The sequence below is a fragment of the Anas acuta genome, chromosome 14 (genome assembly GCF_963932015.1).
Source record: "Anas acuta chromosome 14, bAnaAcu1.1, whole genome shotgun sequence".
NCBI classification, from domain to species: Eukaryota; Metazoa; Chordata; class Aves; order Anseriformes; family Anatidae; genus Anas; species Anas acuta.
The window spans coordinates 12482562-12499806 of NC_088992.1; the positions used below are offsets into that span (position 1 = coordinate 12482562).

Below are 17245 nucleotides of genomic sequence, written 5' to 3' on the forward strand. Positions count from 1 at the left end.
CCCTGCTTCCTAGGACATCACTCATTATTGGGAAGTAGAGAATAATATATTTTTCCCTCTCACTGTACTTCTGCATGACCTTTGCTCATTTTTGTTTTGTTCTGTTTGTTTTCTCTCTTCCTTTTCCCTTTAATTAAATTATCCTTATTTCAACCTGTGAGATTTTGTTTGTTTGTTTGTTTGTTCGTTTGTCTGTTTGTTTTTTCCCAGCATATTTTCTTCTCTCCCTCTTCTTCTTCTGAGGGGGACTGAGAGAGCAATTGTGGAGTCCAGCTACCCACTAGGGTAAAACCACCACAACAATGTAACTCTGATGAAGAACAGGGGAATAATAGTGGGGTCCTATATGCTTACAAAGAAATACCCTCTGAGGCCTAGTTCACAATATCACTCACATGAACAAAATCAGTTGATTTCTATGTATACTCCGTTTGTTTTGTTTTTGTAGAAAAAGCATATTTATAGGTAAGATACTGAGTGACACAGAAATGTACAGTGTTTTCACCTAACTCTCTGGCACCGATATTCCTGTGTTCTGTCTTAACTTTGCCATTTATTCAGGTGACAAAAGGAACAAACAAAAAAGATAAAGTAAGTCCTAAAACCCTAAAAGGTCCTAAGAATATAGGAAACTGCTATCATTAAAAAAGCCATTTCCAGTTTTCCTGTAAAAGTACATAAAAATAAAATAAAATAATAAAAACAAAACTTATGAATAGGTATTCTCTACTGGTCATAGCATAGTTAAAACAATACCTATGTTTTCCTTAGTCCAGGGAGGTTTACAGAGTTAATTCAGGAAGCTTTGGAGTAATCTGAGGGTTTTGCTTCCATGGGCCCAGGAACATGCCCTGTAATCCTCTGAAATGTCCACAGTGTCTTTCACTATTTCATTAACTCACAACAAAATCACTTTTCAAGCTTGATCTTATTTTTAACTGTGTATGATATCACACATTTTTATTTCAGAAGTGAGTGCAAATCTCTGTTATATAGGAAGAGGTTTTTTTTCTGAAATTTGATGTGAAACTTCAAATTATGCATGAAAAGATTCTGTGTGAGCAATATTTCAACTTTTTAAAGAAATTCACTTGAACCTTCATATCACTGGAATATACTAGTGGCTTGTTAGTTACACCAGTTTGTATTATTATCATTATTATTGATTATATTATTGTTATTATTATTATTATTTGAAAAAGTTTTTCTGATTTCACCATTTGCATTCAATTCACAACAGCTTATTCCATAGGAAGCTTTAGGGTTCTGATTGTTTCATCTGTGATAACTCAGTTCTTACACTCTTACATTTCCTCCTATTAGCTCCCGATTCTACAACTTTTGCCTGTCTGGCATTTATATGCGTCTTTTTGCTGGACATTTCATTATACCCTTTAATAGTCATCTTAGTACAAAGAAAAGCTCTCTTTAAAGCCTTAGAAGCTTTAGAAACAATACATTGCAGAAGGATGCATTACATGATACACCCTCAAGTCAGAGATTCTTTCAGCAGACTGCACTTACTGGTATTGAACTTTGTGATGGGGTCATGACAGTTCATGCAGCTCTGCCTAAAATTTCTGTCCAGTATCAGGCTACTGTTCCTGTATCCTATATGTGGTATGTGTGTTGTGGTAATGTGACAACTGATTTTGAACAATTGACAACAGGTACATGGTTTGTAGGTAACAACAGAAAGTAGCAGCATATTTAAGAATCTGATAACTTTTTCCTAAAATAATTATGTGTTCTTAGAAACAGTATACATCAAAAGCTGCCTGAGAGAGAATGCAAGTATTAACAAATTCTTTGTTTATATTCTGTTCCTCAGAATTTCTTACTTCTCCTTCCCCTGCAGCTACAAATAAACCTTTTTTTTTTTTTTTTTTTTTTCCTGTAGTTTTGAAAACTGTTAATTCAGTTACCCAGTTTTATCACATAGCTGCTTTTCTATTCTAGCTTTTGTTGTTAGTAATAGGCCTTGATGATTTTCTCTTTTGCAACATTCTGGAAAATATTGAATATTTCCCTGGGGAAGATGTATTTTTCAGCCAGCTGTGTTCCAAGTCAGATAATATTTGAGCCATCAGTGGTATAAGAGGGAGAGAAAGTTAATAACCTTAGATTCTGGGAGACAACATCTATAGACATGTCTGAGTGCTAAGTAAATTTAAAGTCTTTTTTTTTTTTTTTTTCTAGATTTCAACTGTAGGCAATGCTGTCTTGAAGATTTTTTTTTCCTGCATCCTAGTGATGCTGAATGTCAGTTATTTGTGTAGTTCAACACCTATCTTTATTTTTCTCATGTTTTACTCCTGAGGTATATTCATAAATAAATGAAGGTTGTGTACAAAGTAAGAAATGCTGCATAGGTTTATTATGTTCAGCCTAAACATTTTGCCAAGTAGGTTGTTTTTCTGCCTTTTTGTTATGTGTATTTAGTGGGAAGTGTTAATAAAAAGAGATGAGACTGCTGGGATTCTATTGCTTTAACATTTTTATATGGAAGTAACTCGCTCATACTCCATCTACTGAAAAACATTGCAATGAACATTTATCTCTTATTGTATTCAAAACCTTGGATTTACTCTCAGAATGGCAGATGATGGTGAATACAACACAGAGCTGTTTTCTTCCATATGTTCAAAATTATAGAAATCTAGATTTGGACTTGGTATTAAAATGTTCAGCTTAAGGGACATGTTCCTTATTCAGATATGAAACAGCCTGTATTAATTCTTAATGCTCTCCTAGAATCACCCATTACTGGCATTTTTGTGGAGCATTTCTTTCTCTAGCTACCTTGATTAGTATATCAAGCAATAGCATGGGATAGATGAAAGAAAGCAAGTAAGAAAGCAAAGATGCTGATTAAGTTGTGGACTACCATCTGCTTGAGACTATAACAAATGTTTCAAGAGGAAGGCTAAGAAGCACTCCAATTTCATGCCAAAGTTCCTACAGTCTAATATCCAGAAGTAAGTTTGAACTCTTTTAGGCAGAATTTAACTTTGAAGCCTAAAAATATGACTGTATCAGAAATAAAAATAAAAATAATAATAATAATAATAAAAAGTGTGTGTGTGCCATACAGTATTTTTCACCTTTTTAATTTTAAAAAGAAAGTACTACATTTTGCATAGCAACACTGAATTCTGTGTAGGCTGTCCACAATGTCTATCCTTTAAATGTCAAACAAACCTAGCCACGTCTAGAAGACAGGCATGGGATCATGAACTTCTAGACCCCATCTGAGTGCATAAAGGAAGAATCAAGCCGCTTGATATGTGGGAATGGCAGAAACAGAATTTTGTGAACTTAAGGAACTCTACTGCTAAAAAAACTAATGTTCTTTACCAGTATATCTCCAAGTTCAGGAGACACTGATCTGGGCTTTCAGGAATACACTTTTAGAAGTTTGTTCAAAATTTCTAATTAAGACGTATTTTAAGTAGTCCCTTGTCATCTGGACCTTCAAAGCTAGTCTTAACTACATGCAAAGCAATTGGTGAGGTTGAGCAAGACATTTTCTACACACAATTTTCTTCAGCAATGGAAGTCTTATGTATATACAGATATATTTTCCTCTTCTTTAACACAATACAAAACACACTGCCCATTTACATTTCAAATATCTTTACCTGTTTTTGTTTTTGTTTTGTTTTGTTTTGTTTTTCTGACCTAGAGATCTAAAGCTGTACAGTCCATGCAGTATTAAGCAATAAACCGATCCTGAACAGAACTGAAATTGTACTGTGAAGCACAAGTTTGCTCTACTTATTTATTTTGTACATAACTCTGTTAAAGAGAATAAAACAAAATGAGACAAAACTCATTGTGGAGATCTCTATAAATCTCATAGGAGATAAATCTCATAGGAGATTCATATAAATCTCATAGGAGATTTATAGAGCATGAATTTATTGCTTAAAAATCACATGTAGTTACTGTACCTTGACTGAAACTTTTTGACATTAAATGCCTCCACAGACCTAATCTTATCAAAAAATCTTCACATAAACTTTTTTTAGGTGCAATTTCTTTAACATCTTTCAAATTTATGAGTCACTTATGGATAACTCTGTAAATTTCACTGTAAATTGAAGTGTGCTTAGTAATATTATAGATATGAACTCCTGAAAACTCTCTCTCTCTAAATCCCATTTCTTTGTCTTCTCTAAAGACTAAACCAGAATATAAACAAATGGTAATGAATGTGGACATACTTCTTCAAGTGAATTTAAAATAGTATAAATATTTTCTGCATTAGACACACTCTAGTTTGACAGGGAAGGAAACTAAGAGATTATTCAGCTCTGATATCTGTTACAACAATCCCTGATTCCCAGGGTTTAAACTGACTGCTGTTCCCGCTTGCCCTGCAGTCCCAATGCTGGAGGGAACCATCACACTGCTCAATACTGTTTTAATTTCATTTTTGATCCGTGGCAAGGGCAGGAAGCCAGCGCTAGGGTCCCCAAGGGTTAAAAAGATCTCCATGGCTGCTCTATGATCTACATCCCCTCCCAAACCCAGGTCGTTTCAGAATACCAGGTCCCCCCTCAAAGTCTTACTGCCTCACTAATGCCCCGTAATTCCCATTTCTCTCCAGCCTCACACTCTGAGCCTAAAACTCTCGGTTTGAGCTTGTTTTGTAGATCTGAGGGTGTGCTCTTCTCCATCAGCTACCAAGCAGCTAACAGGAGTCAGCTCCTGTGGACAAGGACGCCAATAAATAGATGGATGGATGGATGGATAGACGGATGGATAGATAAATAGATAAAGAGACCTGCCTGTCTCCGGAGGACCCTGCCCTAGACGAACCAGCTGATGCGGAGCCCGGTTGTTTCCAAGCCGTTTTCAGCACTTCCTTTTCATGACTTGCAGATTCACGGCTCGGTTTCTTTCCCTGGTGGCGGCTGCCCTCCGCCGGCGCGGAGCAGGTTTTGCAGCAGAATATCCCGTCCCAGCCAGGGACGGGACAGCAGCTCCAGCCCCACTGCCCCTGCTCCATCCTGGGCAAACCAGGGCAGGGCAGGGCGGTACCCAGTTGCTGGTGGATTTGAAACTGCGTGTAATTGATGCCCTGGTTTGGCTGTGCCCAAGTCCCATCACCTTCTTGTTGCTCTTGAGAAGATAATATTTTTATATATGACAGGGCCTATAAACTACAGGTTGTTTTCCATTAGCATTCTACTCCATTGATGGAATCTCATCATTTTAATTAAATATATACATGTATATATATATTTCTCCAGAACTATGAGTCCAGAAGTCAAAGAATCTTGACATAAGAGGAGTGCTGCACCTGTCCAAGTATAAATTCTTCGGAAAGTAAATTAACTGTAATGGAACTTCATCAGTACCTGCTAAATGCACTGCTTTCATATTTGTTTGCTTTATAATAATTCGTTTTTCATGTGAGTGTGTGTGCATGTGCATTATCTTCAATTTGTGTTCAGTTTTTCATTGCATATTGTGTCCACTCTGTTCCTAAATGTGATATTGATGTGAATATTTGCCTGTTGCCTAAAAGATAAACAAATCCTGTCTGGATTTCTCCCCATAGGATGGACAAATTCTGTTCTGGAAGGCCCATAGATAATCTGAAAGAAAGACTATCTACATGTCATCAGTCAGTAGTACAGAGAATGTCAGAACATTCTCAGAAAGAAAGACAGCTTTGCACAGTTCAGTTTTCTCAAGATACAACATGTATGAAATAAAACAGTGAAGATACCATGGTTTATCCTGACATACTCAGAGCCCACATCTCACTATTTTGTGTCAAAATGTGCCATAAAGTTCACAAGTCACTCTGTGTTTCTGGGGATGGTTTAGTTGTGTCAGTGACCTGGTCTGCAGCTGCTGCTGGAACTGTAATGTGAGATGTGGAGACCTGTAGCTGAGGACAGAGAAGTAGGACTTAAACAGAGGGCACAAAAAGACTTTGTCTTCCCAGTTACCTTCCCAACACAGGAGATCTCTGCTGCTTCTGCAAAGCATAAGCCAAATTTTTTTTGATCTGGGATTAAAATGACCTTACCATTTAGCTAGATTTGGTTTAAAATAGCATTGGCCACTGTGAACCACTGGACTATTCACTAGTATCTTCAGAATCAGTAGATGTTAAGCAGGGTGACCTTGTGTTGACCCAAATCTGTGTTCATCTATGACATGAGTAAACATGACAGCTCCTTTGATCTCTCTGTCTCCTTTGAAAATATCTGTTCAGAAGCTCTGTGTTCCTTCCAGACAGTGATTACTCTGTCCATGAAGTTGTGCTTGACCACTGACCTCCCTTTTAGGTGGCACTGGACAAGGTGTTTCCATTTTCTCAATGTTTTCATGCCACTTACTGAGAATGAGATCCAGGGGTTACAGAACTGGGGAAATAGGTTTAAAGATGACCAAGACTGGCATCAGGGGACTGAGGAAGTAGAGCACTGCTGATTGCTTTTTCTGTGCAGTTCATCCTCTTAGGCTGGCTAGAATACTAAGGTTCCCTTTGTTTTGCTGATACATTCTGCTAATTTTCTTGCTCCCCGAGTGGAAATAGAGACATTCTGAGGTAGAAAGATGAAAAAGAGAGATTCTAGGTCCTCACACAATCCTGGGAATGGGGGAAGGACAGGCACAAACCAGAAGTCTGTATCTCAGCTTTTCTTCCTACCTCCCTCTCCTAATAGTTTTGTTCCTTCTTCTTTTATGTGCATTTCATTTCCTTTCTGATCCATACCCCTGCTTTGATTTGAGATTGTTTCTGCTCCCTTCCTTCTTTTCTCCAGATTTTTCCATGTCCTTTTCAATGATTGAACCCAATTTTCCCTTTGATAATGACCACTATGATTCTTTTCTTACTGATGCTACACTGACAAGTTCCTCCTAAGTTCCCTTCAGGATGGATACATTTCCCTTTCTTTACCCTCCTTAATCAGCTTTGGCATGCAAGCAGGTTCATACTTGTTTTCTCTTGGGCTCTCTTTCATGGCATCTTTCCCTCTTCTAACCATCACTATCTCTCCTTCTCCTTTCTCTTTCTTTTCTTCACTTCCAAATCTGCTTCTCATTTCAAGCTCTCCTTCTCAGTTGACCAGCTAGAATTTCAAAATTAGTCTTTCCCAGTCCAATCTCTCCCCAAGTCCTTTCATTCCTGTTTTGTGCATTGAAAAATGCACACAGGAAATTTCCGTGTCCAAAACAGCATACAATCTGTGTACTTCTCTTCTATTTGCTATGTCACTCACCAGTTTTCCTTCAATCACTCCTATTCACCATCTTCAGGTAGTGAATTGGAGAAACATTTGTCCACAAGTTGGGATTTTCTTGCTCTTTTTTCGTGTGATTTCTTTGTGGCCCTTCTGTCCCTGAACTCGTTTTCAAGGTTATGCAAATGTTACTATCACCTTACTCTCCTCTTTTGCTTCATGAAAATTTGGAAAGCCAGAACTATTGATACAGTGGGCTTGAATTACTTAGCAACTTCATACTTTTCTCTTTATCACATAACTTTTCCATGTGTATCTCCTCCTGGTCAACTGAAATTGTCACTCCAGAAAACTGTGGAAGCAGTCATAAAAAAAAGAATTGTATTAAAAAAAAAAAAAGTGGAAAAAAAACAATCTTAATAGATATTACTTCTCCCCACGAGATATATTAACATAGATTTAGAGATTATAATATTATTTGTGGGCTATTTGAGATCACCATGAAAACATGCTGTTCTAGGAATTTATGAAGAACATTTTCCTGCTGTATATTTGATGTAGGAGTGAGAATGAAGATGGAGAAACTGGATCTCACTGAGCACAAAATTTACAAAGATGATAGTAATTGCTTAGTTGGCTCCAGAAAGCATTAGTAGTAGCAAAATGTTGAAGCTGAAAAGGGTTCATTTTAAAATAAGTATTGAAGACTACCAGGACTAAAGAGATAAAAGTGAGAATTCCTTCCTCCAAATAAGGCACGTGGAAAAAGTATGGGTAGATGTTTGGGTGGTATCTTCTGTCCAGCATTATCTTTGGAGACTAAAGACTGCATCTATCAGAATTTCTCTGAGAACGTATATGAGTTTAGACATTTGAAGCAGGGGATTTCTCTTCATTCTCCAATCTGGAAGATATTCAGGAGAGATTTCAGAGCAAATACCCTCGAGAACTGGTGTTAGTAGAAATTAAGTACTATTACACAGGAGGAAATACATTGATATTAATACTGAGCTAATTCTTCACTTCAGATTACCTTAGGGAGAACACACAGCAGCTAGAGATTCTCTTGTGAAAAAGAAAGTATCCAAAGCTCTGAGCCTCCTGCAACCGGTGTGTGCTTGAAAACTTGTAGAGTATCTCTCTGCTTCTAGAATATGTTCTGTACAGTGCACAAGCAGTCTCCCAATGCTTGCCCATAGCACACATCTTTGTTAAGAACATTTAACACAAGGTTTGTATAGGACACCTACAGGATGTTTCATACCGGCTTGGATTCTTAGTGCCAGACGAGATGTCTCAGTAAGTACTAAGTGTGTATTTGCCAAATACTTCAGGTGGGAAGCGTATTCCATAATTTGCTCTAGCAATAGCCAACACCTGACGGAGGAGGGGCGTGATGAGGCTGGCGGGTAGACGCCCATGTGTAGTTCCTGCTCTGGACGCCCAGTGCCGCTGCCGGGCAGTGAGAAACCAGTGAGCACCAGCCAGATGCTGCACGGCTGACGTTAGCTGAGAGCCCAGTCGAAATATCCTGCTTGCTCTGGAATACACCCCAGTTCTAAGGCTTTCCAAGGGATCTGCCGCATCAAGAACCGTCTGGAACTTCCAAGAGCACGCGACAGAATTGGGAATGTGAAGGAGGAAGAAGGTCACCCAGGCTGTAACCGCCTGCTGATGCCATATGCCGTTCCTGGGGAATATGGAGTCAGGCAGAGCCCGTTGGCTGGTAAGCATCGGCTTAGTACCGCGAGAAAGAAATGTTTACGTTTAACAGAGTGATTGGGGAAGCATGAACTGGACTGAATGCAGAGAGGAGGCTGGTTTGTCTCTCAGTAAACCACAAATAGAATATATACCAGTAGTATTTGTCATATAAAGGAGAACCAGGAGGTGCGGAATGATTCTCCCGACTTTCGTCACTTTTGCATCCAGCTGAGGAGCTCAGGGCAGAAGCTCTGCGGGAGCTCTGGGGATTGAGTGCCAGAAGAGTAAGAAGAAATTCGTCCTGAGAGCTGGCTGGGAAGGATAGTGTGGCTCCCTCCTTGCACTCGGCCATGGAAAGCACACTGGTTCTGGAAAGCATCTGTGCTTTCATTCTGAGGGAATGTTCCTCCCGAGCCACAGGGCGTGCCAGAGAAGACGGTTCTCACAGCTGCGGGGCAGTGGCTCCAGGGATGGTGCAGAAGTTTTTATCGGGGTGAGCCAAACGTGACCTGGGAACAGTCAGCTTTCACTCGCATGATCTGAATTTCCAGACTGAAGACCAGGCAGGGGATTTTGAAACTGAAATTGCTCAGGATGCAGAAATGCGGGAAGAATTCTATTTTAGGAACACTGTGTCCTTAAACATGGAGACCCAACAGGAAATGAGCAAAATATGTTGCCGTGGCTCTTTTCTAGATTTAAGATGTGAGTCTTTTAAAGAAGAACTAGGTTTTGTTTATTTTAAACAACGTTCTTAGGGTAAAGGAATTATCACTAAACAAAAAATCAAGAAAGCCTGCAACATCACTATGTGTTTAAGGAGATAAGCAAATTCTCTGACAAATTTATGCAGATTATGTAATATTATGGCTATGGTTCTTTAGTCTGTCCTACACACAATGTACCTTCACCTGGCAGCACAGTTACTTCTTGCTTTTCCTGTGAGGCTTTTCCATACACACTCATTTTATTGTTGTAACTCAATGGAAGATGGAGTCATTAGCTATCCAATGATGCATGGTAAGTGATTTACTTCATTTTATGTTTCTCTACAATCTGAAAGAGTGTGACCTTCAATCTAAGGGCAACAACTTCTCATGTACAAAGATATTATTGAATCTAAGAGTTCTGTTAAGGATCGCTGTTCCTGTTAAACCCTTCTACACCTGAAGCTGAAGGATAAAGTCCCTCTTCAGAAATGAAGTGAAATATTCTCCACCTGGATTTGTTCTCGGCCTTAGTGGAGCCAAGGATTTACAGTAAAGCAAGGTTACAGGTCCACCTTCCTCTCTCTGAGGTTCCAAGAGGTTGCATAGGGGCACTGGTGAGGGCACAAGCAAATGGATACCAGGTGCCACTGTTATTTCTCCATGACGTGAATGAGGAACCGCATTCCCAAACAACTTCATCTACTGATGTACTTAACCTACAGTTGTTTTTACAACAAGCTTCTGTGTTGCTGATGACGATAGAAACCAGAGAGAAAGACACATCCAAGGAAGGAAGGAAGGAAGACTGGTCTCAAGGGTAGCTATGTGCATCATCAGTACCTTGTATGTGTCCTGGCCAGATCTTGCCCAGAGTCCGTAAGAGTAGTCGTGATGTAACGCGATCCTCGGGGCTGGCAAGGTGTGCCCTGGGGGCTTTATCTCTTATCTGGCACGTTTCCCACCTCCCTCCTCCACTTTCTTGTATTTATTCCTCCCAGATCCTCCCAAAGAGGCGAATTATACCTTTCCCTGAGAATGATCCTGCCTCTAATCATCCCATAATAAATTCTGAAGATTCCTACACACACCTCCAACATCTCATAATCATTTTGTTGCTTCTTACGACATCCTTTCTGACAATCCATGATAATGTCCTTTCCTTTCCGTGTTTGGTAGAACCTCTTGGAATCTACACTTGGATAGCTCCTTTAATGGCCCATCAACCAGTATCCTAAGGTTCGTGGTCTTTGTCATTGTCATTGGTCGTTAAAGTTTGTGTCTCTAGGTGTTTACTTTTCTTGTCCTTTGTATTAAATAGCCTTAAATAACCTTACACAAGTGCAGGAGTTCAGGTTTGATCTCTGAGCACAACGTCCTTGCAGGTATTTCTAAATCGTGTGGTAATATCAGAGGAGAAAGGGAGATACATCTCCAAAATGTGAAAGCAGGTTACAGAATTTTTACGTTTGTGTACGGCTGGGGACATTTTTCATGAATGTGTGAGTGCTGGGTTTTGTGGTGACACACCTTGGCGTGGGAGCAAAGGAAGATTCACGGCCAACTCACGGAGAAAGACGCTTTTCACACGGCAAAGCACGGGAATCCTGTGTTGTCTGGGCAAAGTGTGACACACAAAGTGACGTGAACAACGTTAGGATTGTCGTGGTTTAACCCGGCCGGCAGCTAAACACCACGCAGCCGTTCGCTCACCCTCCCCCCTCCCTCTCTGGGACGGGGGAGAGAAATGGAAAGTGAAGCCCGTGAGTTGAGATAAAGACAGTTTAATAAGACAGGAAAATAATAATAACAAAATAATAATAAAATAATAACAATAATAATACAATGGTGATAATAGGAAAGTAATAATAGTATGTACAAACAAGTGATGCACAATGCAATTGCTCACCACTCGCTGACCGATGCCCAGCCTAACCCCGAGCAGTCCGGCCCCCTCCCCCCGGCTAGCCACCCCTATATATTGTTTAGCATGACGTCAGATGGTATGGAATACCCCTTTGGCTAGTTTGGGTCACCTGTCCTGGGTCTGTCCCCTCCCAGCTCTTACTGCACCCCCAGCCTGCCCGTTGGCAGGACAGAGCAAAAGGCTGAGATGTCCTTGGCTTAGTATAAGCACTGCTCTGCAACAATTAAAGCATCGGGGTGTTATCAGCACTCTTCTCATCCTAAGCCAAAACACAGCATTCCACCAGCTACTAGGAAGAAAATTAATTCTGTGCTAACTGAAACCAGGACAGGATGACATGTCATTTTAGTAACATTTTAGTGAAATTGCGAGATAGAGTGATGGTGAATCATTTACTTCCTAGACCTTTCCCTATAAGCTCTCTGGCACCAGCTTTCCTATTCAACAGTTTCCCTGACATTAGCATGCCCCACTTGCTGATTGTCCTGTGCTAATTAACAAGAGGCAAAGAAGGCAAACACCACTATTCATCCCGTGGAAGTGACAGCTTTTCGCAATCCCTCTACAGCACAGAGGAAAACTGAAAGCTGTATTTGAAGAGTTCGCGGTGGTGGGCTAGAAAATCATACCCAAGATGTTGCCACTCTGTATGGGGAGCAAGACTTCTTCAAATACGGCAAATATTTACTCTACAACTTTTGGCTTCTGTTGGTAAGAAGAGTGGAGATTCAAGCAGCAAACATGAGATCAGCAGCTCTGTCCCGAATGCAAAGAATATATTCCCCCTTGAAACGCTGGGTGGGGATGTTGGCCACGGACCGGCAGATTCTTCTCTGCGCTGGCTTTTCAGATACAGGGAGGCAGAAAAACCGTGCGAGCTGCTGGGAGGGCGGCGGGGCACGGAGCCGGGGGGGTTTCAGGCTTCATGATTCCTGACAAACATCGCTCTGCCTCCCTTTAAAATACGGGGAACAACGGCGGATGCCCGGAAAGGAGGGCTTATTTGGAGAGTCATGGCGTTTGGGAGACAAAGCAGAGGCACTGAGAGGCAAGTGGTCTTGTTTGTTCTGTGCGTTTGCGTGTGTCAGAGCGGGGCCGAAACCCTCCGCTATTCTCTGGCGGAGGAAATGGAGAGGGACTCCTTTGTCGGCAATATCGCAAAGGACCTGGGTGTTTCTCCGAGCCAGCTCGCGTCTCGCAATGCCCGTGTTGTGTCCGAGGGGAACGAGCAGTATTTCCGCCTCAATCTAAACACCGGAGTCCTGACGGTAAAGAATACGCTGGACCGAGAGGCGATCTGTCCGCAGAGCGATATCTGCACACTCTTCTTTAAGATATTATTTGAAAGTCCGGTGCAGTTGATCCGAGGGGAGGTGGAGGTTCGTGACGTGAACGACAACTCCCCCGTATTCCCGGAGAAGGAAATGGTTTTGGAAATTCTGGAAACAACATCCCCCGGGTCTCGTTTCCCCCTAGAAACCGCCCAGGACAGGGACGTGGGGAGCAACGGCCTGCAGAACTACAGCCTCGGGTCCAATTCACATTTCTCCCTCGCTCTCGGAACAGGGAAAGATGGAGCTAAATACGCGGAACTCGTCCTACAGAGGCAGCTGGACCGCGAACAGCAGGGGGAGATGAATTTACTCCTCTCCGCCATCGACGGGGGCTCGCCGCCCAGGTCAGGCACGGCTCAGGTCCGGATCGTGGTGCTGGATGCCAACGACAATATTCCGGTTTTCTCCCGGGAGGTCTACGAGGTCCGCGTGGCTGAAAACAGCCCCCCAGAGCAGCTGGTGGTTAGGGTCGCGGCCGCGGATCCCGACGAAGGGTCCTACGGCAGAGTGCGGTATGCCTTCACCCAGACATCGGAGCGGTCCCGCCAGCTCTTCGAGCTGAACGCTGCCACCGGAGAGATCCGGGTCTCGGGCAACCTGGATTTCGAAGAAACAAAAAAACACAAGTTGGTGGTGAGAGCCACCGATGGAGGAGGACTGTCTGCACATTGCAAAGTGCATGTGGAGGTGCTGGACGTGAACGACAACGCCCCGGAGATAGCGCTCACCTCCCTCACTGCCTCTATCCCTGAGGATGCCCCGCCCCGGACCGTGGTGGCCCTGTTCAGTGTGCGGGACCGGGACTCGGGAGACAACGGTAGGACGGAGTGCGCGATTGATGTCGATTTGCCCTTCAGTCTCACCCCCACTTTCGACAATTACTACGAGCTGCGCACAAACGCGGCCCTGGACAGGGAAAGGACGGCGGAGTACAACATCACCATCACAGCCATAGACTGGGGCAGATCTCGGCTGAGTTCTCGGGAAAGAATCTTCGTGCAGATATCCGATGTGAACGACAATCCCCCGGAGTTCACACAGGACGTTTATACCATATCAGTGAACGAGAACAACAACCCTATGCTCCGGATCGGCAATGTAAATGCCACAGACGCCGATGCGGGTAAAAACTCCCGTGTGAGCTACGCGCTGGTGCGAGAGGACAAAGAGCAGCCCGACGTGTCGATCAACTCTGAAAATGGGGACGTTTACATCCTCCGCCCACTAGACTACGAAGAAGTGCGCGCCATCGAGGTGACCGTGCGCGCCGCTGACGGGGGCTCGCCGGCGCTCAGCGCCGAGGCGCTGCTGCGGGTGCTGGTGCGGGACGAGAACGACAACGCGCCCGTCGTGCTGCACCCACCTCCCGACGGCAGCGCGGCAGCGGGCGAGTTGGTGCCACGCTGGGCGCAGGCAGGTTACCTGGTGGCCAAGGTGGTGGCGGTGGACGCGGACGCGGGGCAGAACGCGTGGCTGTCCTACGAGCTGGCCAAGGCGACGGAGCCGGGGCTGTTCCGCGTGGGGCTGCACAACGGCGAGGTGCGCACGGCGCGGGCCGTGACCGAGCGCGACGCGCCCAGGCACAAGCTCATCGTGCTGGTGCGAGACCGCGGGCAGCCACCGCGCTCCTCCACTGCCACCCTCACCATCACCCTGGTGGACGGCTTCTCTGAAGCCCACTTGCGTGTGAGCGAAGAGGCGCCGGCCACCGATCCCGACGGGAGGCTCACCCTGTACCTCATCATCTGCTTGGCCTGCGTGTCCGCGCTGTTCCTGGCCACTGCAGCGGCCGCCGTGGTTGTGAGGTTGCGGCGGGCCAGGCAGAGCATGGCGGGGCCCTTGCCCACTTTCCCGAAATCTGCCGCTGAGAGCAGCGCTGGCTCCTTGCCCCGTAGCTATGTATACGATGTCTGCTTCGCCGCCGGGACCGTCAACAGCGAGTTCCGCTTCCTTAGGCCCCTCTTCCCCTGCTTCCCAGCTGGGCTGCCCCACGGCCCGGGCGACCAGCGGAGCTCGGTGTGCTCGGCCAACCTCGGGGAAGAAGCCGACTGGGCTGCACAGGTGAGGGACCTGCGCGGGCCGAGGTGACGGGGGGCGGGGGGGGAGGGCGGGGTGGGAGCAGAGGGGTCGGGAATCATCCCTGAATGTAGAAGTGGGGCAGTAGGGAGCAGCAAAGTGGCAGAGCTGGTCCTGAAAGAGTCTCCGGGAAGATAGGAGTGGGTGGTGGTAGTGTCAGAGCCGCCGCCGCGCGCTCGGCTGCTCCCCAAGTGCGGTCTAACCCCGGTTCTGCATTCGGCTTCATGCCCTGGTCATTTGTGTGAGATTAAGTCTGTGGTGTCATCCCAAAAGGGGGGGGGGGTGGGGGGGCAGCTGGACCATGGGAAGATGTGAACCAGGAGGATGGATGCGGGAGCCACACAGTGGGTCCTGCCCACGTCTTGTGTAGAGTCCGTAGGGGCCGGGTGCAGGAACGACACCACTCCCGGAGACACTATCCCTGGGGTCGTGGTGTCCCTGTTCATTGGTTAGCAACAGGGTCTACGGGGGCAGAGGTGGGTCGGGGTGTTACCATTCTGATGGCGCCCCCTGCACTGTTATCAAGAGCTGGTGCACGGCGCTGGCAGCTGCCGCTTACTGGGATAGTGGTGCTGAAGCCAAGCTGTCTCACAATCTGACGTGGTCCACGGAGCTATATATCATGAAAATCCGGTATATTTTTGTGGCCTTTGTTAACAAAAGCCATCAAAACAATTATTGGCCATAAAAAAAAAATGCCCATCAAAATATGGAGATCGGGGCTTTACAAGGCAACCTCTTTGTCCCTTCCTGGCCCAGCCGGGTGCTCTCCGACAGTACCAGTATCTCACTTCACGGTGCTGTGAACTTATAATGAGTCTTATCTAAGGCGTTTAACGTCCGTCTGTTCAAACAATATGGGGGAGACCAATAATGATTATCGAAACAGCTCCTCCTCTCCTCATTCTCACATTGAGTCCAAGTTGCCACTAAAGGTGGGGTTATTTGTGTCTGATGCCCATCTAAAACTTCACGTGAGTCTGCAAAATGGACATATATGAGAAAGGAGACCCACAACCACCTTTTTATGGTCACTCCGTAACGTCTTCAAATTTAATAACCACTGATGACTTGGCCTCACATTACTACAGGTTCTCAGAACTGCCATGGCAGTGGCATTAAGAGGACACAAAGACCCACCTCGAAATATCAACATTAAATCACGTTTTCTGTTTGCGAGAAACAGGTTTGGAGCTCTTCCTGTTTTAAATCCTCTTCTCCCTCCCCCATTCTCCCCCCCCCCCCCCCCAAATTAATAAAAACTTTCCAGTGGTGACTTTTTGTTGTCCATATAGGAGGACGCTTTAGGGCTTTTATTTTACCTCGTTCAGGTCAGAGACCTGACTCCCATCCTTCCTCCCTCTTTGACTCACGCACTGGTTTAAGACAAGCCCTCTAAGCGTCTCGCTGACAGCTGCTTACCCTCGACGTCCAAATATCAACACTCCATTCTGCTCTTCGCAGGGTCGAGTTCCCCTCTCTGAAGGCACGGGTCCCAGGCCAGCAGAGGAAAATGCCAGTTCTGATCAAAATCCTTGGCTCACCCATCAGTAAGTGAGGAGAAAGACAAACATCTTGGTCCTCACTGGCTAACGTCCTCACAGGGAAAGGAGAGCAGAGAGACGGAACATGCACCAAAAAAGTACCAGTGAGGTACAAGTCCTGTGAGACAGCAAGGACTCTCATCTTAAACAGTATTTTGTTCATATAGGTATTTTGAAATTGTGATAAGGATGGAGGAGGACTATGTTGCATGCTGATTACACTGAGACTTGATGTATGATTGTGAGAGAGTGCTATTTCTCCTGAATGTTAAGGGAAACATGAAAACAGAAACATGTTCAAGATATGCTTTTCCTACATCAGCTTTTCTGTATTATTTGTTATTGTGAAGAGGGCTCCTTCATAACGTTTTGGTTTTCTGCTACTTGTTGAATGCCAGGTCATACAGCTATTAAATTAAATGAGGCTTGCAAGGGAGTTTTTAATAACAAACATAAGGAAATTACTTTCGAAGTGGCTGACATTGGCACACTGTAATCGATCATGAGTTTACACGTTGTCCATGAAGTAGAGTGGTCTTTGAGCACTGTATTCCCTTTTTAAATTTGTTTCGTTTTCTTTCATAATAAAGCCGAAATCAACAGTTAAAGAGCGTTTCAGGATTATCGAATATAAGGTAGTAGAGAATTAAAAATACTGTTTGTGTTTTAACAGTAAAACGTTAACAATAATCTGAAGGCACTCTAGAATATAGAAAGTCAAGGAGCATTCCGTTTTCCTTTACTT

The 17245-nt window shown here is 44.2% G+C and overlaps 1 protein-coding gene across 1 annotated transcript; it reads left to right on the forward strand.

Moving 5' to 3' along the window:
- The first annotated feature begins 8582 nt into the window (after nt 1-8582).
- On the forward strand, nt 8583-16829 carry LOC137864455 (protocadherin beta-15-like). The gene is made up of 3 exons (XM_068698552.1): nt 8583-11272; nt 11873-14941; nt 16421-16829. The coding sequence occupies exons 2-3, from the start codon at nt 12560-12562 to the stop codon at nt 16508-16510; spliced, it is 2472 nt and encodes an 823-aa protein (XP_068554653.1). The 5' UTR covers nt 8583-11272; nt 11873-12559; the 3' UTR covers nt 16511-16829.
- The last annotated feature ends 416 nt before the right edge of the window (nt 16830-17245 follow it).